This window comes from Bos mutus, chromosome 27 (assembly GCF_027580195.1).
Source record: "Bos mutus isolate GX-2022 chromosome 27, NWIPB_WYAK_1.1, whole genome shotgun sequence".
Lineage (NCBI taxonomy): Eukaryota > Metazoa > Chordata > Mammalia > Artiodactyla > Bovidae > Bos > Bos mutus.
In genome coordinates this window covers 29101033-29126557 of record NC_091643.1, presented here as the reverse complement: position 1 = coordinate 29126557, position 25525 = coordinate 29101033, and the positions used below count along the sequence as shown (strand labels likewise).

The 25525-nt window shown below is 42.4% G+C and overlaps 1 protein-coding gene across 1 annotated transcript; it reads right to left on the bottom strand.

Annotated features, from left to right (window-relative positions):
• Positions 1–659: 659 nt before the first annotated feature.
• MTNR1A (melatonin receptor 1A) lies at positions 660–24149 on the bottom strand. The gene is made up of 2 exons (XM_005899012.2): positions 23871–24149; positions 660–2039 (listed from the first exon to the last, which is right to left on the bottom strand). The coding sequence occupies exons 1-2, from the start codon at positions 24100–24102 to the stop codon at positions 1171–1173; spliced, it is 1101 nt and encodes a 366-aa protein (XP_005899074.2). The 5' UTR covers positions 24103–24149; the 3' UTR covers positions 660–1170.
• Positions 24150–25525: the final 1376 nt, after the last annotated feature.

Genomic DNA, 25525 nt, shown 5'->3' with positions numbered 1-25525 from the left:
AAACGCTGGGCTGGAAGAAGCACAAGCTGGAATCAAGATTGCTGGGAGAAATATCAATAACCTCAGATATGCAGATGACACCACCCTTATGGCAGAAAGTGAAGAGGAACTCAAAAGCCTCTTGATTAAAGTGGAGGAGGAGAGTGAAAAAGTTGGCTTAAAGCTCAACATTCAGAAAAATAAGATCATGGCATCCGGTCCTGTCACTTCATGGCAAATAGATGGGGAAACAGTGGAAACAGTGTCAGACTTTATTTTTTTGGGCTCCAAAATCATTGCAGATGGTGATTGCAGCCATGAAATTAAAAGATGCTTACTCCTTGGAAGGAAAGTTATGACCAACCTAGATAGCATATTAAAAAGCAGAGACATTACTTTGCCAGCAAAGGTCCATCTAGTCAAGGCTATGGTTTTTTCCAGTGGTCATGTATGGATGTGAGAGTTGGACTAGGAAGAAAGCTGAGAGCCAAAGAATTGATGCTTTTGAACTGTGGTGTTGGAGAAGACTCTTGAGAGTCCCTTGGACTACAAGGAGATCCAACCAGTCCATTCTAAAGGACATCAGTCCTGGGTGTTCATTGGAAGGACTGATGCTGAAGCTGAAACTCCAATATTTTGGCTACCTCATGTGAAGAGTTGACTCATTGGAAAAGGCCCTGATGCTGGGAGGGATTGGGGGCAGGAGGAGAAGGGGACGACAGAGGATGAGATGGGGGGATGGCATCACCGACTCGATGGACATGAGTTTGAGTAAAAGGTGATGGACAGGGAGGCCTGGCATGCTGCGATTCATGGGGTTGCAAAGAGTGGGACACGACTGAGCGACTGAACTGAACTGAACCTTGGTGGCACTTGGCAATAAAAGAAAAGTTTGCACACTTTCTCCACTTGAATACATTCAGCATTTTCCTTAAAATTAACTCCCACTCTGTTCCTGAACTATACTCTTCAATGAACATATAACTCACTGAATGTTCTGTTTCTCTTGGTAAGTAGAACCAGAGACTTGTTCAAAATGCTGACAGCACATTAGCTCAGACATATAGAGACACACTCTGAAGACTGTAAGCTTTCTCCTCCACATTGTTTTTCTAGGCATCTACCAAGAGGGAATGAAAATGAGTAAGGCTTGGAGCAGTGTTCAGATCTTGCCATTCATGCTCCGCATTTTTAAACGGAGTCCACCTTTATTTGGTTACGGTTGGCTATTAACGGAGAGGGTTTGCGTTTAATTCTATCTGCTACATGATTGGAGCTATCCACAAAGAACATCTTGGTGGTACACAATGAGACTATAATTTTTCTGTATTCCTGCCTGAAATTTTGGTTCAGTAGTCCATATATGATCGCATTGAGGCAGCTGTTGAAATATGCCATATAGTAACTGGCCACAAACAGCCACTCAGGGATCCTGGGTGCCATGCTGGCCGGGTCCGAGGCCACAACAAGACCAATGAAGTTCAGAGGAGCCCAGCAAATGGCAAAGAGGACAAAAACCACAAACATGGTGACAAAATTCCTGAAGTCCTGGGGCTTCAGTTTCGGTTTGTTGTCAGGTTTCACCCTCCATCTGACCTGAAGAACCAGGGCCCAGATTCTCAGGTAACAGAAGATGACTACGAGCATCGGAACGATGAAATGGAACACCACCACGGCGATCGTGTAGGCTGAGCTGACGGACTGCGTGAAGGTACAGGAATAGATCCTCGGGTCGTACTGCAGGGTCCCCACACACAGGTTGGGCACGATCGCCACGAGCGTCAGCATCCATATCAGGAACACGTAGCAGAGGGAATTCGTGCTGCTATACAGCTTGTTGTATCTGAGGCTGTGGCAGATGCAGCAATAGCGGTTGATGGCAATTCCCGTGATATTGAAAACGGACCCAATGACGCTCAAGCCCATCAGGAAGCCACTAAGTTGGCAATGCAGGGAGCTCAGGCTCCACCCATCGTTAACTATAGACGCCAGCGCCAAGGGGTATGGATACACGGCCACCAGCAGGTCTGCAACTGCCAGGCTCACCACAAACACATTCCCTAAAAGAGAAAGGTTTAGAAAACATGGGTTAGGGCCAGTTTCACACGGGTTGCATGGGTTTTCTTTCACAGGTATTCAAGAAAGAGCTGTGTCGGCTGCTCGGATGACCCGATATCACAGTTACTGAAAAACAGTGAAAAGTGTCGGTGGCTCAATCATGTCCAATTCTCTGCAACCCCATGGGCTGTAACCCCATCAGCTCCTCTGTCCATGGGATTTTCCAGTCAAGAGTACTGGAGTGGGCTGCCATTTCCTTTGTGGTTAGGGCCAGTTTCCATGGGTCGCATGGGTTTTCTTTCACAGTTTTTGAAAAAGAGCTGGGTCTGCCACTCGGGTGACATGATGTCACAGCTTCTGCCGCATTCTAAAAGAAGTGGAAGCCATCTCCCTGGGAACTGAACTCTTCATTGTCCTTATCAGATCAACTCCACTGTTCCCAAGCTCCTGGATTCCCCAAACAAGGCATGTTTCATGGTCAAAACTGTTCTCTTTTTAACTCCTTGGTTTCTCTTGTGCTTTAAAAAATATATATCTTGAGGATACTCACATCACGTCTTTTATTCTGGAATCGTCTACATTATCTGAGAAACCTCATATCGCTTTTTTTTTTTTAACCTCAAGCCAGGCAGGACTTCCCTAAGTTCCAGGCCTTTTATCTCTAACTCTTCAAAGGTTCTCAAATTCCTGTTCCTGGAAAACAGAGGGCCCTCATCCATAGCATAGTTATTAAAAAAGGCATCCCATTATCAGCGGCTGGGTTAGAATATTGGCTTCGCCCCTTACTAGCTGTCTAACTGGGGCAAGTTACATTATCACATCAAACTTCAATTTCCTCTTCTGTAAGTGGAGCTAATGATGGCATTGTCTTTGCAGAGTATGATGAGGACTAAATGAGGCCATCTCTGTCAAGTACTGAGCAGTGTCTGTCACATGATAGGTGATCAATAAATGCTCTACAATTCCCTCACTTCAATCCGAAGGAAAAGGGAGAAATGCTTTTAGATTTTATAAACAACTTGAGGTAGAAAAATTGAACTCTAGATAATCAGGGTAAGTAACAATTTTATATGAACACAATAATTCAACATATTTTAAAGTTAAGTATACGCTAGTCAAATTTTACAAGCTCTTTTACAAGGATGTTAAAGTTAAGTCCCCTATACATGGACAAGCTCTGTCCCGAGAGCATATTCTTAAGTCCAATTTGTTTGCATGTCCAACATACTTAGCCTAGGCACCCAACTAGTAGAATCGGCTAGAGAGTACTGTGCTGTAATAGGTTTATAATACTTTTCACACACATAGTACATAAGCGTGCTAATCGCTCAGTCATGCACGACTCTTTGTGACCCCATGGACTGTAGCTCTGTCCATGGGGTTCTCTAGGGGTGAACAGTGGAGTGGGTTACCATTCCCTTCTCTAGGAGATCTTTCCAACCCAGGGATCAGACCCAGGTCTCCTGCTTTACAGGCAGATTCTTTACCATCTGAGCCACCAGGGAAGCCAAAATACATAAAAAACAAACACACAAAAAAATTAAACATTTTTAATCTTACAGATATTAAGAAGACGTGGCAAAATACACAGAAGAACTGTACAAAAAAGATTTTCATGACCCAGATAATCACAATGGTGTGATCACTGACCTAGAGCCAGACATCCTGGAATGTGAAGTCAAGTGCTCCTTAGAAAGCATCACTACAAACAAAGCTAGTGGAGGTGATGGAATTCCAGTGGAGCTATTTCAAATCCTGGAAGATGATGCTGTGAAAATGCTGCACTCAATATGCCAGCAAATTTGGCCACTCAGCAGTGGCCACAGGGCTGGAAAAGGTCAATTTTCATTCCAATCCCAAAGAAAGGCAATGCCAAAGAATGCTCAAACTACCACACAATTGTACTCATCTCACACACTAGTAAAGTAATGCTCAAAATTCTCCAAGCCAGGCTTCAGCAATACGTGAACCGTGAACTTCCAAATGTTCAAGCTGGTTTTAGAAAAGGCAGAGGAACCAGAGATCAAGTTGCCAACATCTGCTGGATCATCAAAAAAGCAAGAGAGTTCCAGAAAAACATCTATTTCTGCTTTATTGACTATGCCAAAGCCTTTGACTGTGTGGATCACAATAAACTGTGGAAAATTCTGAAAGAGATGGGAATACCAGACCACCTGACCTGCCTCTTGAGAAACCTGTACGCAGGTCAGGAAGCAACAGTTAGAACTGGACATGGAACAACAGACTGGTTCCAAATAGGAAAAGGAGTACGTCAAGGCTGTATATTGTCACTCTGCTTATTTAACTTATATGCAGAGTACATTATGAGAGATGCTGGGCTGGAAGAAGCACAAGCTGGAATCAAGATTGCTGGGAGAAGTATCAATAACCTCAGATATGCAGATGACACCACCCTTATGGCAGAAAGTAAAGAAGAACTAGAGAGCCTTGTGATGAAAGTGAAAAAGAGAGTGAAAAAGTTGGCTTAAAGCGCAACATTCAGAAAACGAAGATCATAGCATCCGGTCCTGTCACTTCATGGCAAATAAATGGGGAAACAGTGGAAACAGTGACTGACTTTATTTTGGGGGACTCCAAAATCACTGCAGATGGTGACTGCAGCCATGAAATTAAAAGATGCTTACTCCTTGGAAGGAACCAACCTGGACAGCATATTAAAAAGCAGAGACATTACTTTGTCAACAAAGGTCCATCTAGAGGTCCATGGTTTTTCCAGTGGTCATGTATGGATATGAGAGTTGGACTATAAAGAAAGCTGAGCGCCGAAGAATTGATGCTTTTGAACTGTGGTGTTGGAGAAGATTCTTGTCCCTTGGACTGCAAGGAGGTCTAACCAGTCCATCCTAAAGGAGATCAGTCCTGGATGTTCATTGGAAGGACTGATGTTGAAGCTGAAACTCCAATACTTTGGCCTCCTGATGCGAAGAGCTGACTCATTTGAAAAGATCCTGATGCTGGGAGAGATTGAGGACAGAAGGAGAAGGGGACGATGGAGGATGAGATGGTTGGATGGCATCACCGACTCAATGGACATGAGTTTGGGTGAACTCCAGGAGTTGGTGATGCACAGGGAGGCCTGGTGTGCTGCAGTTCATAGGGTCACAAAGAGTTGGACACGACTGAGCAACTGAACTGAACTGAATTTTACAGTACTTTGAAATACAGTAGTACAGTACAACAGCTGGCACACAGGGGCTGTCATCAAGTGAACAGGCAAAAGGAATTACTGACAGGAGTGGGGAGAGGAGGTGGGAGATGGTAGAGCCGATTGTCAGCAGTAGGTGATGGAGGGCAAGCTGCAATTTCACTCATGCCTCGTGTGGATGGTACAGGTTCTGGTTCCTTGCTGGATTCAATTCTATCTCCCCTCTTGAAAAATCTGATCCTGTGTTGTCTGGATAGTAGCTCTTTTTGTTCTCATAGATAACAGTAGCACTGAATTGCATTGTGAAGAAAGACTGTTACAACCCTTGTGTATCATTCTATGTTCAGCTCCTGTGCCTCAAAAGCTATCAGTGCCTCCTCAAACAGAACTAACTTAGGTGGCTGGACATGTGAATGCACGCTGACATCTTTGAAATTTTGCTGCTTGAAGGCTCACATGCAGGGGACTTACTGTATTTACTTTTGTGGTTTGTTTTCCTTTGTTTCATACTCTTCTTCTGCCCTGAGCAGCTCCTCATCTAACTTTTCATTGCTCCCCAGCCCTCCCAGTCTGCGTTAAAAGAAATGCTTAGAACCTTCACTTGTTTGCCTCACCACAGAAGAGCTTTCTCTTTTGAAGGTTCCTAAATCACTTTATTTTTACAACTTTCAATTTAGGAACTGTTGTAATAAATTCCATTCAGTAAAAATGTATTAAGTGCACAGGTTCTGGGGAAATGGGAATGAATGGGCAGGATTCCTCCGACCCTCAATCTTAGAAAAACAAACACAATTTAAAAGAGAAGGAAGAAGTACAACATGAGTATGTACAGAAGACGAGACAGGAAGGGAGGGGGCTGGACAGAGTGGGAAGAACGTTTCAGGCAGACTGGGGGGTATTCTGCTTTGACTACATTTACTTGTAAACTTGGCTTTCTTCTGTGTCCACACTGTCGTCCCCTGAGATTGTCTGCCTGATATTTGTATCCTGAATAGTACCCAGCTGAGACTTCTGCTCTAATGTTCAAGAAAGTAAATTAAATTGTCTTCTCTCAACATCTGAAATAAAATAACCTCTGTGAGTTTTCTGTCTGAAAAATTTTATTCCATCCTGAAAAATGCTGCAAAGAAGTGAAGTAAAAAAGCTGCAGTGACTAAAAAAGGCAAGGTTTTGCATGTAAGTAGGAATTTCAGATAGATTGTCATGAAAACAATTTTCTTTGAAAATTGGTTATACTAAGCCAAATTGAAGCAATAAAAGCAAATTTATTTTTCCCACAGTTCAATTTCAATTACCAATGTTTAAATTCTAACGTGGGCATATTTCAATAAATTTTTTGACTCAGCATGTTTAATACCTGAAAAATGAGTAGAATATATGAAACTCAGCTACAAATGAAATTGTCATCAAAACAGTACATTTTTACCCAGAACGTTATGATGACAAATGGGCTTGATATAGATTTTTAAGTTTTAAAATAAGATAATAAGTGATGTCACAAATTTCTTTCATGGCTTTAATCCTCTGCTCCATTTATTTTATAGTGATTATGCTTCTTTTCTGTTCAAATAATTACCATAATCAGATGATTCATTTACTTTTCTTTGAAATGATCCTATTTTACAAGAGGAGAAGAAAAAAATGAAGCCTTAGATTCTATGCAGATATTGTTGTTGGGGAACTCAGCTAGAGGCTTTGTCACAGCTGCCGTGTGTGTGTGTGTGTGTGTGTGTGTGTGATGTGTGGTGTGACAGGGAGGAGGAGGAAGGATAGTTCCTATTTTTCATTTAAGAATTCTACCAGATAAGAGTATTCACAATTAGACACCTTGTAAGGTCATCTCTTCCATCTCAGTTCTGGGTAACTCCAGATAGATACAACCTATCTGCTTTTACAGACATCTAGGAGAAGGCAATGGCACCCAACTCCAGTACTCTTGCCTGGAAAATCCCATGGACGGAGGAGCCTGGTGGGCTGCAGTCCACGGGGTCGCTAAGAGTCGGACACGACTGAGTGACTTCACTTTCACTTTTCACTTTCATACATTGGAGAAGGAAATGGCAGCCCACTCCAGTGTTCTTGCCTGGAGAATCCCAGGGACGGGGGAGCCTGGTGGGCTGCCGTCTATGGGGTCACACAGAGTTGGACACCACTGAAGCGACTTAGCAGCAGTAGCAGGAGTCTATTCAACCAGCATAGAGATGCACTCTGAAATTTAAAATAATCTCTGTTAATGGCTTACTGGGTTCCAGTCCTTCCTCCAAGGTTCAAGTCTGACCTCACTCTCCCTCTTGACATCCATTGTTTCTTCTCAACCGCTTTGTCTGTGAACTTCAGGCTTGGGATGGTTAATTTTATGCATCAACTTGACACTACCTTGGTATATGTGGTTTAACATTTCTGGGTGTGTCTCTAACGGTGTTTCCAAAAAAAGTACATTGGAATCAGTAGACTGAGTAAAGCAGAGGCCCTCCCCAATGTGGATGAGCATCATCCAATTCATTGAGGGCCTAAAGAAACAAAAATTTGGAGGAAAGGAGAACTCAGCCTTGCTGGCTATCTACTGAGCAGGAACCTCGGTCTTATGCCATTGGACTGGGACTTCTGCCTTAGACACTCCTGACTCGAAGGTCTTCAGGGTCAGATTAGAATCTGCCCTGGCTCTTCTGAGCCTCCAGCTTCAGATGGTAGACTGCGGGATGCCTCAGCCTCCACAGTCATGTGAACCAACTCTTCACGATAAATATAGCATCTTCAATGTATATAAATGAAACACATTTATCCCTGAAACTCTGATGAGTGCTGGGTGCTTCCATTTATTGCAGCTGCGCCCTTCTCCAGAGAAATGCCCTTAGTGGAACAATGAATGACCAGCTGACCCTGGAGCACAAAGGCCAGCCCTCCTGCCTCGAGTGGCGACAACTGCATGGTTGGATTTACTCCTAGAGGCCCTCGCCTCATGGTCAGACCAAGTCTAGGCTTCACCAGCGATCTCACCCTTGCTTGACTCGTTCCCTGCCTGGTCTCCTTCCCTCACTAACTTCTGCTCCCTCCTGAGTGCACACTTTCTACAAACCATGAGCACCAAACCTCTGATCTTGTTCTCAACTTCAGCTTCTGGCAAAATAAGACAGACCTTCAGCTCTATGATGAGTCTGGGTGGTTTTTGAAAGAAGTCATCAGCTTCTTGGTGGAAAACGAGGAGCTAGTTCTCTGCCATCTTACAAACCAAACAACCAACCTCTTTGGGTAGAAGTTATAGACTCTGAATGCCTCTTGGCATCACTCTTCAATTCTTGCATCCTCGCTAGGGGTGGACATGCTTCCTACATCTCACCTCCACCTGTGCTTGGAGGTCTGTCTTCCTCTAAGACTGTATTTGAGATTCAGGACCATGAGAAGGAATCTTTCAATCCTCCCTGACAGCAAGGTGCCTGGCACATAACAGGTACCAAGAACAGTTTCCTGGATGAACTAATACATCCCTAGTCTCTAAACAACACCTGTCTAGAGCAGAAATTGAGCGCTCTTATCTGCTCAAATTTGGGTTTCTCAATAGACCGATATTCATTCCTTCTTTCATTTTCAGCCTGGACTTCACCCGTGTGCGGAGCATGATTAGAGACTCACTGAATTCATTGCTCATACAGATTTTTTTCAACCCCCTCGCAAAAAAACCTGCTGTGCCTAGACTTTAACATTAAACTGGTAAAGATCAATTAAAATGGGGGAGGGGGATGAGCTTCAGCTACTCTTGGAAACATTTTTCATTTGTTTTATGCAGGAAATCCATAGACCCAGCTCTGAGAAATCTGGTTTAATGAAGACTGTTTATAAACCTGGATGATATAAAAAATTCCATATGCATATTAAACGTTAAGGGCAGGACAGGGGAAAGTTGAGATGTTGAAGGTGATGGGGTGCAGTACAAGCGCACCAGCCATCTTATATTCTTGAACTTCAAAGGACTGTATCTCAGAAACGTGTCTTTTTAGATTATCAGAGGGAAAGTAGACCAGATGCTCCGAAACAAGCCACACCTGAGTTCGAATCCTGACTATGTTGCTTACTAGATGACCTCAGCTAAATCAGAGCCTCAGTCTCTTCATATGTAATAAGTCACGATACTAACGGCCGTGGTAAAGATGCAAGAGAACACACGGAACGTGCTTGGCTTTGGATAAACAACGCATTCCTTACTTCTCCTTGGCTGTGGTGGAAACAGCGTTCAGCTTCATAAAAGGTGGCTCCCCAGAGCGGATGCACATCAGGGCTGGAGGAAGCGTCTCGTCCGCCCTGGCTCTTGCCTGGATCCCTGTCACCTTGCAAGGGGCCTACTCCAGGCAAATAAGCCTGCTTTTCTTTTTTAAAACTTTCTGTTTGGCTGCGCTGGGTCTTTGCTACGGTGTGCTGGCTCTTCTCTGGTTGGTGTGCTGGCTCTTCTCTGGTTGGTGTGCTGGCTCTTCTCTGGTTGGTGTGCTGGCTCTTCTCTGGTTGGTGTGCTGGCTCTTCTCTGGTTGGTGTGCTGGCTCTTCTCTGGTTGGTGTGCTGGCTCTTCTCTGGTTGGTGTGCTGGCTCTTCTCTGGTTGGTGTGCTGGCTCTTCTCTGGTTGGTGTGCTGGCTCTTCTCTGGTTGGTGTGCTGGCTCTTCTCTGGTTGGTGTGCTGGCTCTTCTCTGGTTGGTGTGCTGGCTCTTCTCTGGTTGTGGAGCACTGGCTTAGTTGTTCTGCAGCACGTGGAATCTTCCTGAATCGGGGATAGAACCCGTGTCTCTCTCCGGCATTGGTAGGTGGGTTCTTAACCACTGGACCACCAGGGAAGTCCCCAGACAAACCGACTCTTACCCTCCTGTCCCTGCAGCTATCATCCTCTTCCTCTCCCCCCCAATTTTTCAAGCAAGGCTGTCCCTCTATTTCCTTTCCACCAATTTTGAATTCACTTTCTAGAATACCTGGGCGCTACTCACACCACGTTGCTCAAACCTCTCTTCAGTCATCAATGACATTCTTCCTGACCCCTTCTCTCAGCCTTCATCCTCCTTAAAGTCTCTGAAACCTAACACCCTGATCCTAGGAGACCTGTCCTTAGACTACCTTGCCTGAACAGTAGAAGACGCTGTTCCTATAACACACGACTGCGTGTGAGGACGGCTTGGCTCTCTGGCCACCTCCATCCTACTTCCTTCCTGGGTCTTCAGTCTCTTTCTCTGTCACGCTGCACCTCCCCATTCTGCTCCTTAATTTGGCCATGACTCCTAACACTGAACACAGATGACGACTAGCTGCTCTTAACTGTTTGATAAATACAGCCTCTCTACAATAAAAGAGACTAAGAACACCATAAGGAGCTCAACATAAAGTAATATAGTACAGAAACATACCACTGCACATCACCTATGTTTCAATTAAAAAAAAAAAAACTTGAGAAAAAAAAGGTAATACACCTGACCCTCTTGCCCAAGCTCAATTTTGAGTTTTTAAAGGTGTGAAATCTTGCTTAAGGATTCTGCTGATTTTCTAGATCTGGTCATTCTGTTCTTAGAAGGATGGTTCAGGGAGACACCTGTAATATGTAAATACCCATATTATAGCTGTATTGATCCAATCTTTCATCTTTACACTGACTACAAATTACTCACGTCTGCACTATTTTTTATATCACAGAATGAAGGATGAAACTTTAAAGACAGAAATGGAATATTTGAACCACATTTTTAAAAAGGTAATCAAAAAACTCTATTAACTCTACTTGGGATGTGTGTGTGTTAGTTCAGTCGTGTCTGACTCTTTGCAACCCCATGGACTGTAGCCCATCAGGCTCCTCTGTCTATGGGATTTTCCAGGCCAGAATACTGGAGGGGGTTGCCATTTCCTTCTCCAGGGGATCTTCCTGACCCAGGGATCGAGCCCATGTCTCCTGTGTCTTCTGCATAGCAGGAAGATTCTTTCCCCACTGAGTCATTGGGGGTAGAAGGTCTCAGGGAAATGCCAGCTTCAGTAGACAAATTAGATGGTAAAGCATCTGCCTACAATGTGGGAAACCTGGGTTTGATCCCTGGGTCAGGAAGATCCCCTGGAGAAGGAAATAGCAACCCACTCCAGTACTCTTGCCTGGAAAATTCCATGGGCGGAGGAGCCTGGTAGGCTACAGTCCATGGGGTTGCAGAGAGTTGGACACGACTGAGCTACTTCACTTTACTTCACTTCAATAATATCTCCAGTTAATTAGAGAAGAACTCTAAATTGCTAAGTTAAAGAAAAAATTCCTGTCAGTATTAAAACTGGTGGGACTTCCCTGGTGGTCCAGTGGTTACGAGTCCGTGCTTCCAACACAAGGGGCACAGGTTTGATCCCGGGTCAGGGAACTAAGATTTCACATGCCACACAGGTGGCCAATAAGTGAATATTAGAAACGGTACAATCATATTACTGCCCGTTTTATATGCTAAAATTAAATGAGAAATAAAAAATGCTAACAATACAGAACTATAAGATTCTCATAAAACTAAGTTTTAAAACTTCAAAATTTTGTTCTTTTTTTGATGTATTTAAAAGGCATACATCTATATAGTATATGCATGATATATATAAACATATATATATTACATGTAGCAATCTTTTTAAAAAGCTTATTTGGTAAAAGAATGAGAATAACTGAAAGTACTTCAAACTCTAAATAGAAGAAATAATTAATGTCAGCTAGTAAAATAAGTAAAAAGGGCACAAATGAAATTAAAACTTTAAAAAACAACTAGCAAATAAAACTCTTAAAAGTATACATTAAAATGTAAACCAAATCTTAAAATTAATTAACTGGAATAGTGTTTGTTTTGCCAAAGAACTATGTCCCAAGCTCTGATATTATCCTAGACTTGGCACCTAGGAGACACCCAACAAGTATTTAAAGAAAAAAAAAAAAAAAGAAATTGAATGTATGGAAGATAAAAGTACATTATCCCTTTCTAGATCATAAGAGAGTTTTGTATTCCTAAGTGTTTCAGAAAATTACATAAGAGAAAATACAAATCATGGGTTATAAACATTTATTATCTGCCATTTAATAGATACATGAGAAAATTTTCATGAATTTAAGTTAGCAGGCTGGTCCTCGAATCTTCCCCAATAGGTATTTCTTCAGGCTATATTAATTTCTTCACAAGATATGGGGCCAATATAGTCTCCTCAAAGCTCTGCTTTTGTCTCTATTCTTGACTCTTACTATTGACTCTATTGATGTTCTCTCATTGATTTGCCCTTAAAGGAAAGTTCACATTTCTCTGTTTATTACCCTCTATTCTTTCATCCTGAGGTAACACTTTTAAAAATGCTCATGACTCCTTTAAGCTCCAGCTATCACCTACCAATCAACTTGAAAATTTTTCCTGTTATATAATATGTTCTGAGTCTTACACCTTTATATTCCATGTTTTATTTGAAAATAAAAGAACAAAATTTTAAAAGTACCTTGACTGCAGCCATGAAATTAAAAGACACTTTCTCCTTGGAACAAAAGCTATGACCAACCTAGTCAGCATATTAAAAAGCAGAGACATTACTTTGTCAACCAAGGTCCATCTAGCCAAAGCTATGGTTTTTCCAGTAGTCATATATGGATGTGAGAATTGGACCACAAAGAAAGCTGAGCACCAAAGAATTGATGTTTTTGAACTGTGGTGATGGAGAAGACTCTTGAGAGTCCCTTGGACTGCAAGGAGATCCAACCAGTCCATCCTAAAGGAAATCAGTCCTGAATATTCATTGGAAGGACTGATGCTGAAGCTGAAGCTCCAATACTTTGGCCACCTGATACAAAGAACTGATTCATTGGAAAAGACCCTGATGCTGGGAAAGATTGAAGGTGGGAGGAGGAGGGGATGACAGAGGATGAGATGGTTGGATGGCATCACCAACTCGATGGACATGAGTTTGAGCAAACTCTGGGAGTTGGTGATGGACAGGGAAGCCTGGTGTGCTGCAGTCCATGGGGTCGCAAAGAGTCGGACATGACTGAGCAACTGTACTGAACTGAACTGAGCGAAGGTAATCTGTTGAAATAGGAGCCATGTTTTACATATGCTTAACATTGTGGCTTGCATTTTGACAACAAGGATTTGCATTCTGTCTCATACTGAAGGTATTCAATAAATACTTATTTAAGTAAATACTCAATTCAATCAGCACCCAAAGTGCTCAACATCAAAGCAAGTAAGCATCCTTTTAAGCCATAAGCTCAACAACTCAAATTCACCCTAAAATAGTCTAAATAGTATTCAGACTCAAGTAGATTCTTTTTTTTTTTTTTCTTTTTGTCCATTTCTCTAAGACTAATTTCTTCAGTGGGGTTGCCAAAAAAGTACAGCTCTGTAGGAGAATAAAAAATTTAGAGAACATCAATCAGAAAACCCAAAAGCTTATCCTTCATTTGCAGCATTATTAAATTTCACTAAATTTCCTTGAGCTATCACCCAGAGTCCTCTGGTTTCAGGTCAGCTAACCTATTTGAAAGTTGAGAAGATTAGGTTGCTGATTAAGGAATCAACTTTGTGAATGAAAACAGATAATATTGATGGCACCACGCAATGTCCTCAACATGCAAAAAATGCTTCTTTAAAAACAATCCATTAATTGCCTCTTTGGTAGCCTAGTAAATCCTTAGTGTGTGTATTTATTTTTTAGAAGATAAGGCATTTCTGTTAGACAACTGAAAAAATATGTAGGAAAAATAGGGAAATTCAAGGTACCTTGTAATGATCTTACTATTCACCTCAAATGTTCAAATGTTCTAGTTTTTATTTTTCAAAGGTTTTAATAAAGAATGAGCAAAACAAGCTTGGACACTCAATGGAGATTTAAAATGACTTCCAAGGCAGACATTTTTCAAAGCAGGTATTTTTTTTTAAAAAAAAGCAGAACCCTCAAAAGTTAGTGAGAAATAAAAGCAGAAGGTTTATATTTTATCCTTGGTTGACTTTCTAAATTGCAAAGAGAAAAATGATTCTGAAAGCTGGCAAAAGTAAGTTCTATCTCATCCATGATTAATTTAATGCTGAAAATTACTGCTTTCTTATGAGACTGAATAATGGGAAGAATGCAAGATCCAAATTTAGTCATGTGGACCCAAATTCAATCATGTATTTAGGAATCTAAAACCACTGCCCTAATGTTTCCAGGGAATTTGACAAGTCTGGAAAATTTAGAGTTCCATATTAAAATACTTTTAAAAAATCAATGCCTAAGCATGCAAAGGAAAACATCAATGAAATGTCTTTAAAGGTAACATATTGCCTTGAGTCAATAATTTCAAACATCGTGGAAAATAACGGGAGGAAAACAACAGTCTGAGAAGAAATACATCAGATTAGGGATTTTATTAAACATTAACTTCGTTAGCCTGAAATCATTCTCCATTCTACAAGTTTGTACATAAAAGTTAGATCATAACTTTCTCAATAATAACATACCTGTCTGAGAAAGTTTTTGTAGCTTCCAGGACTAATACATTTTAACTTAAAGAACAGTTTGGCTATTGAGATAATCAGTCTCTCAGAGGGTGGATATTGAAATAATCAGAATCTCAGCCCTACTTAGCTGTGAAAGGTAATGTTCATTACAAATGGGAAAACTGAGGCATCAGAGAATTTCCATACATTTGCATAATGCTGCAGGAGAATTAGATCCTAAATCTTCAGTTTCTGACATTACATCTCTTGCCATGCATAGCCTCCAATTCCTTTTAAAAAATAGGTTAAAAAAAAAAACCCAAGCAATAATAAATAAAAACAACCTAAGAAGAACTACTCACAGAATACACACTAATAATAACATGAAAAGAAAGTGTCAGTCGCTCAGTTGTGTCCCACTCTTTGAGATCCCACGGACTGTAGCCCACCAGGCTCCTCTGTCCAGACGATTTTCCAGGCAAGAATGCTGCAGTGGGTTGCCATGTCCTTCTCCAGGGGATCTTCCCGACCCAGGGATCGAACCCGGGTCTCCTGCATTGCAGGCAGATTCTTTACCATCTGAGCCACCAGGGATAACATAATAATACTTTTGCTTATAAAGTATTTTATGACTTCAAAATGATAGGTAGATAGGTGGATGGGTGGGCAGAATCTAAGTTTATCCTCCCAGCATCCCTGTGAGATAAGTACCCCACTGGACAGATGGAGAAGCTGAGGTTTAGAGACATTGAGAAACTGGGCTTTAAACAAACCACAAATAAAAGTATTGCAAATACAAGACTCAGCCTGGGTCTTCTGACATTCATTGCTGTGCGCCTTCCGCTGTACTGCACTGAGCTGTGTGCTGAGATAAGAAATACTGATCATTTATCTAGGAATTTGGGGTTTTAGTTTCCTTTATCCACCTGAGGAGGCTGTTATAGGGACAAATAAAACAAAATGTGGGAAAGTACTCTGAAAACTGTAAATTGCTGTACAAAGTAAATTGTAAGTACAGAAGCAGTAGACATTCCAAATTAGACGTTATTTTTCCACTTTATCCACAGAAATTGGACCAAATTTGCTGTCTGTGACAGTGTGACACAAAGTACAATTCCAGCAGTTTCCTCCTCTAATTTTTCTCAAGCTTGAAAAACGCTTCAAACACAAATTCATAAATAACTTAAAAATAGAACGGTAGGGTTGAAAAGCTGAACTCCTTTAATAATCGGGGTTGGTTATTTGATATGGATGCTGTAAAATATTTATGTGTTAAATGGAAATGTTGACCAAAGATGGCCAGCGGTTTTTGCAAAATTGCATATGAACCAGAGCAATAAAAAGGAGGCTTCGGTGTTATTACAAAAGGTTTAGATTTACCATTAAAAACCCAGACAGATCAGTGAGGAAGACTGTATATCCTAGAATCTAGGCCTTTGTTACTATGTTAGTTACCTTATAGCTGATGTCATGGATATTCAGCATACCACACAAAAGCATCGTTGACAGTGGGGAGGAATGTAAGGTGCAGAATGAATGCGTATTGAAAAAGAAAGTTCCTGGGACTTCTTGGTGGTCCAGTGGCTAAGACTCCATGCTCCCAATGCAGGGGGCCTGGGTTCCATCCCTGCTTAGGAAAACTAGATCCTGCATGCCCCAACGAAGACCTGGCACAGCGAAATAAATAATTTTTTTTTTTTAAGAAAGTTCCTGAAAGGATAAAATGACTCGGAAGTGTTGAAAATGAGTTGTTTTTATTTCCCTTTTTGGATTCGGGCACTTGGTTCATATATAAATAGTTTAGATTCTGCTGTGTTTTTCTTTGGCTTTAAAGAGTCTACAGAACTCTGGTTTTTAAATCACCAGGAAACTATGTGACTAAGCCACTTTCATGACCTCTACACGGACATTCCAAATTGATACTGCGGGAGAGACTGTTTGATTCTTTATTTTAGAACCACTTCTAACATCTGCCTTTGAACACTTCCATGAGAGGGAAGCGTTGGCTTATGTGAACCCGCTGTTCTTCAGGTGTGCATTGTTGCAAACCGAATAGCCAGGCTGGCCATCTATTGAGGCTGTTCCTCCTGAGTGGTTACAGTTTGAAAGGGTCACGACAGGCCTGGAGGAGCCCATCTGTCCCTGATGGCCCACCCAGAGGCATTCAGGATTGCTTGCTCACATACTCTGCTGGTCAGCTCATCATGTGTGTCCCTGGCTCACTCTGCCCAAACTCATGAGTACCTCATTGTGTCCCAGAGAAGTAATCCATTGCTCTGCAACCAGAAACAGGCCCACCAGAACAGGCTCGAATTATTCTGGGTAGTCGGTCACTTCATGCTTTTCCAAGGAGGGAAAATGATATGGAAAATTTCTAAGATTTGTAAACATTTCTTGGGAAATAAAGTGGAGAAACAACATGCCATTAAGATATTTTCCTCCAGCCAATATATGACAGATGAACCAGATATTTTAGGACAAGTGAGGCGTACTTTCATAAGAACTGTGACACCAATTATCACCATCTACACACACAGCACCGCAACCACGAGTCTAGTCAGTTTCATAGCACTATGATTCCCAACTTCGTAGTCAGTTTCATAATCACGTAAATCAAAGGACTCCGAATCAGAAAGGACTCAGAGATCTTGTCCATCAATTTACTGAAGTGCAAACAGTCCAACGAGACGATGGATTAACACAGATCCATTTGGGAAAGAAGGCCCAGAGCCTCGGTTCTGGACCCGTTCTCTTCCCAAGCTCCTTCCACATCTCCCTATAGGATCTGATTTACTGGTCTCCAACACAGGAGCTCTCAACTTATGAGCAGCTGCACATACTTATACTTATTTCCACCCTATCTCTGACTCTAAATCCATTCTCTATTATCATGTCATGAACCCAAACCCTCTCTTGACATTTCTGAATTAATAAGGGAAGCTCCCTCCCACTCCCACCCACACCACCCTTTCCCATCCTCACAGGATCCCAAGAGACTTAGAATTCAGACAAGGCAGGTTGTTTTTCAGAAGCTCACGAGTTTCAGGTGACCTAGAAATTCTGAAGATTATTTCAGCCATATTGTTGGTCTGAATGCTCTTGTGGACTAGCTAGCATAAGAACCAAAATATCATATACATATCATATCAATATCATAAACAATATTCTTCTAATGTTGTGTTAATCGCCCAATCGTGTCTGACTCTTTGCGACCCCATGGACTGTAGTCCACCAGGCTCCTCGATCCACTGAATTCTCCAGGCAAGAATACGCGAGTGGGTTGCCATGCCCTTCTCCAGGGGACCTTCCCAACTCAAGGACTGAACCCAGGTCTCCTGCACTGAGGGTAGACTCCTTACCATCTGAGTCACCAGGGAGTGAGCTTGTAGAACACACTTCTAAGTTCAGGGCTATTTTTTGCTGATGCCCAACAGACCCAATTAGGAAAAAGAGATTCAGGTATGACCTTTACTAAGTGACTGAATCTAATTATGTGGTTGAAGAAAATCAGAGACCAAAGAGCGAAAAACAGACAATGGAGAAGAACAAAAGAGAAGGCAGAGAAAGGAGGGGAAGGAGGCAAGAAAAGCTAGTGCAGGTGATGAGAATGGTCAAGGGCTCAATCAAGCAGCTATGAACACATTTACTGGGACCTGGGCTGCAGAACTCATGACAGGAAGTGAGTGTGGTCAAGGCTAACAGAGACGGCAGCGAGCATTGTCCTTCATGGCCTGAGCAAAGGATACAAGCAAAGAGTCAAGTTCAACACAGGCAACAATCTGCTCATCAGTCAGTCAGTCAGTTCAGTCGCTCAGTCGTGTCTGACTCTTTGCGACCCCATGAATCGCAGCACACCAGGCCTCCCTGTCCATCACCAACTCCCGGAGATGATAGAAAAACTTCAGGTTGGTGGTTTTCAGTACTTGGATTCTGCATAAATTCTAGTTCAAGCTGTGACTAATACTGCCATCTATCACCACCCTTATTTCACTTCCCAAAAGTGATGGTCACTTATGTAAATAAATATGTTAAAATACACCAAACTGTACACTTATGTTTTATGCATTTTACTAAGCTATACCTGAATTTGAAAATAATATTAGGTAGGCATTGCTAAGACCTAAAAGCATCTTAAGACCAGCCCTGGCGCATCCAAGTTTAAAATTCATAAGTCAAGGCAGAGGCTCCATGTTTTCTCCAGAGTTTGTGCAGCCCTTCCACTAGTGACACAGGATCGACAGGAATAATGTTCAGTATCGACCTGAAAGAAACAAGGGTGGGAGTGGAATACCAGTGTCGATCACCCAGTCTTGGAGTCACTCTGGGAACGTTTTTTTTTTTTTTTTTTACTCTACTGAAAGTTTACCCCACTATGCACCAGACTGAAAAATAATAATAAACCTCAGGTATCTTTCTAAACTATTGCATCCTTGTCTTCTTAAGCAGAACATCCTGCATGTGATCAGGATCATTCCTTGATGGCTCAGGGTCATAGGTAACAAATCCATCATTGTGCTCTGTTCTTCTTGGGATTGGTTAATGCGGGGCAGTTATTTGTTTCTGTACAAAGTTCCCATAAAAGGCTGTGCTTGTTCAGCTTTCCAGACCTGCTTTTAATGAGTCTGTTTCTACCCATGCTGTTTGCCACGTGTACCATTCCCTGATATGTGTCAATCTTCCTTCTAATTCACTGCTTATAATTTATGAGGGTGCAGATACTAGCCTCAGAGGTTTGTGGCGCTCCAATGCAGAACAAATCAGCCATGGGTGAGAGTCCATTAGTTTTGCTTACTTCCACTTATTGCCTATTTTCTACAGAGGTTATACTGCCAGATAATTAAATTTTAAATAAATAAATCTTGCTTTATTTTTTACCTGAAGTTTTAAAGTATAACATGTATGTAGAAAAATTCATAAGTCATAAGTCTACAGCTTATTTTAACAAACAGAATACGCCTGTGTTAGGTGTACCTAGGGGGAAAAAACACAATTACACCTGCCTTATCTTTTTCAACATATGCATCAATTTCCACACGCAAAGTTTGCAAAGTATCCTTTTCCAAATACATCATCTCACTAGGTAACCACAACAATCTGTGAGGCTAAAAGATTAGATATTTTCTGTATTTGACAAACGTGAAATGTGCGGCTTGGATGTCTTAACTGATTTCTTAGATCACAAGGTAGTTAGCAAGTATGAATGCCAATGTTTCAGTGCAGAAATCTTTCCATTACACTACGAACTTTGCTCAGAAGATGCAAATACGATACTGTTGGTTCTTAATAGCAAATTTTGGACAGGAGCCCAGCAGACAGTCTGTCAGCACCTAAGATCCTGCTGGCTGGGGTTGATGTCTGTGTCTGGTATGGTTCTGATGAACAGGAGGAGGGGAGCTTAGACAATCATGCCATTCTACCAGTTTCCCAGAAGAAAGTCCTAGTTCAAAGTTTAAGATGCCTTGGCATTTCTATTTTCTTATCTCACCTCTTCCATTCTCTCCCATCCATCTTTTCATCCTTAATACCAATAAAATAAATTTAACTGAAATTGATGGACTGTACAATCATAATTTTTCATAAGGATCCCAAAACTCATATTCGAATCAGTGCTCTCTATCACTGTTTCATATTACCATCCATTCTGTTGTTGTTTAGTCACTAAATCACGTCCAACTCTTTTGTGACCCCATGGACTGTAGCCCACCACCCTTCTCTGTCCGTGAGATTTTCACAGGCAAGAATATTGGTGTGGTTGCCACTTCCTTCTCCAGCGGATCTTCCTGACCCAGGCATCAAACCCGTATCTCCTGTGTATACTGTATTGGCAGGCAGATTCTTTAGCACTGAGCCACCTGGAAAGCCCACCATTCATTCTAGAAAACCTTAAATAGTTTGAATTGTAATAGTGGTCCTTTTGAATAAAGATCCCCAATTATGAAAGTATCAGATCAGATCAGTCACTCAGTCGTGTCCGACTCTTTGTGACCCCATGAATCGCAGCACGCCAGGCCTCCCTGTCCGTCACCAACTCCCGGAGTTCACTCAGACTCACGTCCATCGAGTCAGTGATGCCATCCAGCCATCTCATCCTCTGTCGTCCCCTTCTCCTCTTGCCCCCAATCCCTCCCAGCATCAGAATCTTTTCCAATGAGTCAACTCTTCGCATGAGGTGGCCAAAGTACTGGAGTTTCAGCTTTAGCATCATTCCTTCCAAAGAAATCCCAGGGCTGATCTCCTTCAGAATGGACTGGTTGGATCTCCTTGCAGTCCAACGGACTCTCAAGAGTCTTCTCCAACACCACAGTTCAAAAGCATCAATTCTTTGGCGCTCAGCTTTCTTCACAGTCCAACTCTCACATCCATACATGACCACAGGAAAAACCATAGCCTTGACTAGACGAACCTTTGTTGGCAGAGTAATGTCTCTGCTTTTGAATATGCTATCTAGAAGTTTCAAATATTTAAGCTCACCACAGGTCTGTCCCCCAGTTAGCTACAGGAATGCAATGTTTTATAAACTCTATCAAAAAATTGCTCAGCAAACAAAATACAAAGCAGTGTGACGGGATAGCACCCTGCCTAAGTTCTTTTTCGTAAGGTAAGAAGTAGACTTGTTCCAGGCATGTGGATATTTTTTTTAAATGAAAGGTTCTGTAGGATTCAAACTTTCCAAGTGCTGCAACTGTTGATATCAACGAAGTGAGGTGAGCTCTTGGAGAAAGATCTGAGAATTACACCCTACTTGACAATTTAGGGTTGAAAGCAAAGTCCTGTTATTAAACCCTAATCCAAGGAGTCAAAACAATCACTAACGCAATGAGACTATTGCACTGCAGATTAACCCGTCATAATCAGAGCGAGCATGCCCAGAACCTGGAGATCCAGGGTGCAGTGGGGACTGGCAGGAAATCAGTCCTGGTGAGAAAGCAGGCTTCTCAACTCTGCTCTTGGGATATGACAGAGAATTCTCATACCAGGCTCATAGTGCTGGTCTCCCCATATCCTCTTTTTTTTTTTTTTTTTAAAGAAAATTCCATTTAACTTAAAAAAAAAAAAAAAAAAAAAAAACATTTCACCCATTTGTCTCAACCTCTCTACCCATTTCTGGCAATCTACCCACAACAACCAATCTGTTTTCTATATCATGAGGTTTTTTTTTTTTGGGGGTGGCTTTACATGTATGAGAGATAATATGCTATTTGTCTTTCTCTGGCTGACTTATTTCCCTTAGCATAATGTCCTTAAGGTCTATCTGTGTTGTCACAAATGGCAAGATTTCATTCTACTGTATCCATTCAGTTCAGTTAGTCGTGTCCGACTCTTTACGATCCCATGGACTGCAGCACGCCAGGATTCTACTGTATGGCTGAGTAATATTCCATTGTGCATTTACACAACATTTTGTTTATCCTTTAAGCTGTCAATGGACACTTACCTTGCTTCCATATCTTGGCTACTGTAACTAACGCTGTGATGAACATAGAGGTGCATATATCTTTTCAAATTAGTGTTTTGCTTTCTTTGGGTAAATACCCAGAATTGGAATTGCTGAATCCTGTGGTAGCTCTATTTTAAATTTTTTGAGGAACCTCCATACTGTTTTCCATAGTGGCTGCATCGTCTACATTCCCACCAACAGTGTAGAAAGGTTCCTTCCCTCCACATGCTTACCATCGCTTGTTCTCTCTCGTCTTTTTGATGATAGCCATTCTGACAGATGTGAGGTTCTATCTCATTGTGACTTTAATTTGCATTTCCCTGGTGATTAACTATAGTAAGCATCTTCTTTTATACCTTTTGACCACCAGCATGTCTTCAGAAACATGTCTATTCAGATCTTCTGCTCATTTTTTAATCAGATGTTTGGGTTTTTGCTATTGAGCTGTATGAGTTCTTTATAGACTTTGGTATCAGCCCCTTATCAGATATATAATTTGAAAATATTTTCTCCCATTCCATAGGACGCCTTTTCATTTTGCATGACTTCCCTTGCTGTATAGAAGACATTTAGTTTGATATAGTCCCACTTATTTTTGCTTTTGCAGTACTTTTGATGTTGGATTAAAAAAATCAATGCCAAGACCAGTGTCAAGGAGCTACAGTCTACATTTTCTTCTAGGAGCCTCTTTCCAAAGGCAGAATTCCTTTCGGCAACCTCGTTTCAGCCAGTCAGTGAAGTGAGGCTATTCAATGGACCAACTCCAATTCAATTCATATCACCAGGTGCTGATTAATTCTTAAACTACGGACAGTGCCAAGCATTACAGAAAAAAGGGAGCCCTCTCGGAAGGAACTCAACAAAATCAAATTGTTGACTGACTACCAGTTAGAACAAAAATACTGCTTTTAACAAATTTGTAAGCACACGGTTCCTTCCCATCCCCACCCCCACCTCCTAAAAGTGTGCCTCTAAATACAGAAGTAGCCATCTAGTCATCATTTAGAGGTCCAAATCGCCAGTGTCCTCCTACGGACACATCATTCTGGGGCTCCCACCAAGGACAAACTAATTTCAATTCATTGCTTGGAGAAAAAAAAAATGACGTTTAACTCAAGCACAAAGTTAGCTCTAGTAGTACAGCATGCGAAAACACCCTCTTTATTACATCAGTATCAATGTTTAAAATGTAAATTTGTTTAACAAGGGGAGAATAACAGTCACTTTTCCAAGCAGGTATAGGTGTGTGTGGCTCCTCTTTGTATGCTAAAGCCCGAAAACTCTTCCTGACAACAAAACTAAAAATACTTTCCCTATCATCTTGCCAGCTTACATATTTTCTCATATTTGAACAACGCTGGGAAAAATCGGTTACATGTCAAACCAAGCAATTGATTTATTCATTGATCTGATTTGAAAGGAACTTTCTGAAACCTGTATGTGGTCTCTCTCAATCTAATTAAGCTCAGAAACTGAAAATTGTACAGTGAGTTCCCCCCCAACAAAAAGAAAGAAAATCTGACTCTGACATAGAAATTGAAGGCTTCTTAGTTGTTTCATGGAAACACATCTTAGATGGGCAGGTTCAAGAAAAAGTACTTTGGTCTCTATTTTAAAATATGACTCAAGGCCCCAGGATTTAAGAAAAAAAGTTTAACTTTTCTAGGAAAGAGCCAGTTGACATCCCGAGGCAGCTGCGTGCTTGCAAAGGTGGCGGAACAGGGGAGAGGTTGCCGTCGGGGAAAGATGGGGGCTTGCCTGTCCAGCCTGCCGGGTCCTGAGAGCCCCTACCTGCGTTCCTCAGCTTCTTGTTCCGATACACGGACAGGACCACCAGGAGGTTGCCCACGATGTCCACCACGATGGTGAAGATGAGGATGGAGGCGAGGGTGGCGGCCAGCCACGAGGGCCGCGGCCGCGCGCCGTCTCCGGCGCCGGGCGCTGGCTGCGAGACGTTGAGCAGCACACTGCTGCCGTTGCCCTTGGGGGTCCCACTCGGCGAGTCCCACAGCCCCCCCGCCATCGCGCGGGCAGGGCCGGCGCCGGCGGATCCCCAGAGCGGCGAGATCCCGCCCTGCCGCCTTTTATGACCCCGGCTCCCCAGCCCCAGGCGGCAGGACTCCGCACCTGCCGCCCCGCCCGGGACACCTGGCGCCGCCCGGGGAGCCGCTGCCTGTGCGGACAGCGCCCCCGTGCGGGGAGCCCGGGCCGCCGCCTGCGCCCCAGGGGGGCCCTGCGCCTTCTTTTTTTTAAAAAAATTAATATTAATTTTAATTGGAGGCTAATTACAATATTGTATTGGTTTTTGCCATACATTGACATGAATCAGCCATGGTCCCCCATCCTGAGCCCTCCTCCCACCTCCCTCCCCATCCCATCCCTCAGGGTCATCCCAGTGCACCGGGCGCTGAGCACCCTGTCTCATGCATCAAACTTGGACTGGCGATCTATTTCACATATGGTAATATACATGTTTCAATGCTATTCTCTCAAATCATCCCACCCTCGCCTTCTCCCACATGGTCCTTGCGCCTTCTTAAGGAACGTTGCTCTTTGGTCCAGGGACCCTTCCATGCTCCATTAAACAGTGTCCCCTCTGGAACATTTCCCCAAATCAGGGCCAAACTGCTTGGGCTCCAACCCTCAGATCGGGGTACCTTAGATAACCATCATGCGCCCCAGGTTCCTCATCTGTAAAATGCGATGTTATAAAAAGTAACTCATCTAACCTCCTAGATGGTAAGAGATGAAAAAAGACTCAAGGAACTTTTGCAGTCAGGGGTCGCACCATAACCCCTCACCTCTGCCTCATATGCTGCAAAGGCCATCGGTAATGGTGATCATCTTTCCCCAAAGGCTGTTTTGGGGACTTCTTGAACACTGTCCTTAAAGCGACAAATTCTTGCCCTCAACCTCTGTGTACGCCTCTACCTGCTTCCACTATGTAGGAAGAATGGAGAATGCTGTTGGCTTGACATGATAGAAGGTTCCCCTGAGAACACTGGCTCACAGCAATCATAAACTCATTGTGCTTTCAAATGTCAGGGATTAAATAGATTCAAAGGAGCCACAAGCTTATGTCTATAGCTGTTCAATTCAGGAAATTGTTCTCTATCAGACTTCTCCCAGGAACAGTTACAGACCTAAACACCTTTACCCGCCAAATCCCCGCACTCTCCCTGCAGACATCTGCAAGGCACACACTCACCCTACAGCTTTTAAAAACAAGCCTCCTTTGACCGCTGGAGGTATCTAAGAAATCTGCAACCTCATTATGTAACTACCAGCCACCAGGCTGTGGGAGTGACTCCCAAACAGTGTGAGATGAGGCAAGCCAACAGCAGTCTGGAACTTTTCAATAAATTAGCCAAAGACTGATTAAATTATCCAGGAAATAAACCAGTTCACCTGTATCCCAGGTTTTACTTTTATATCTTTTCTGTATC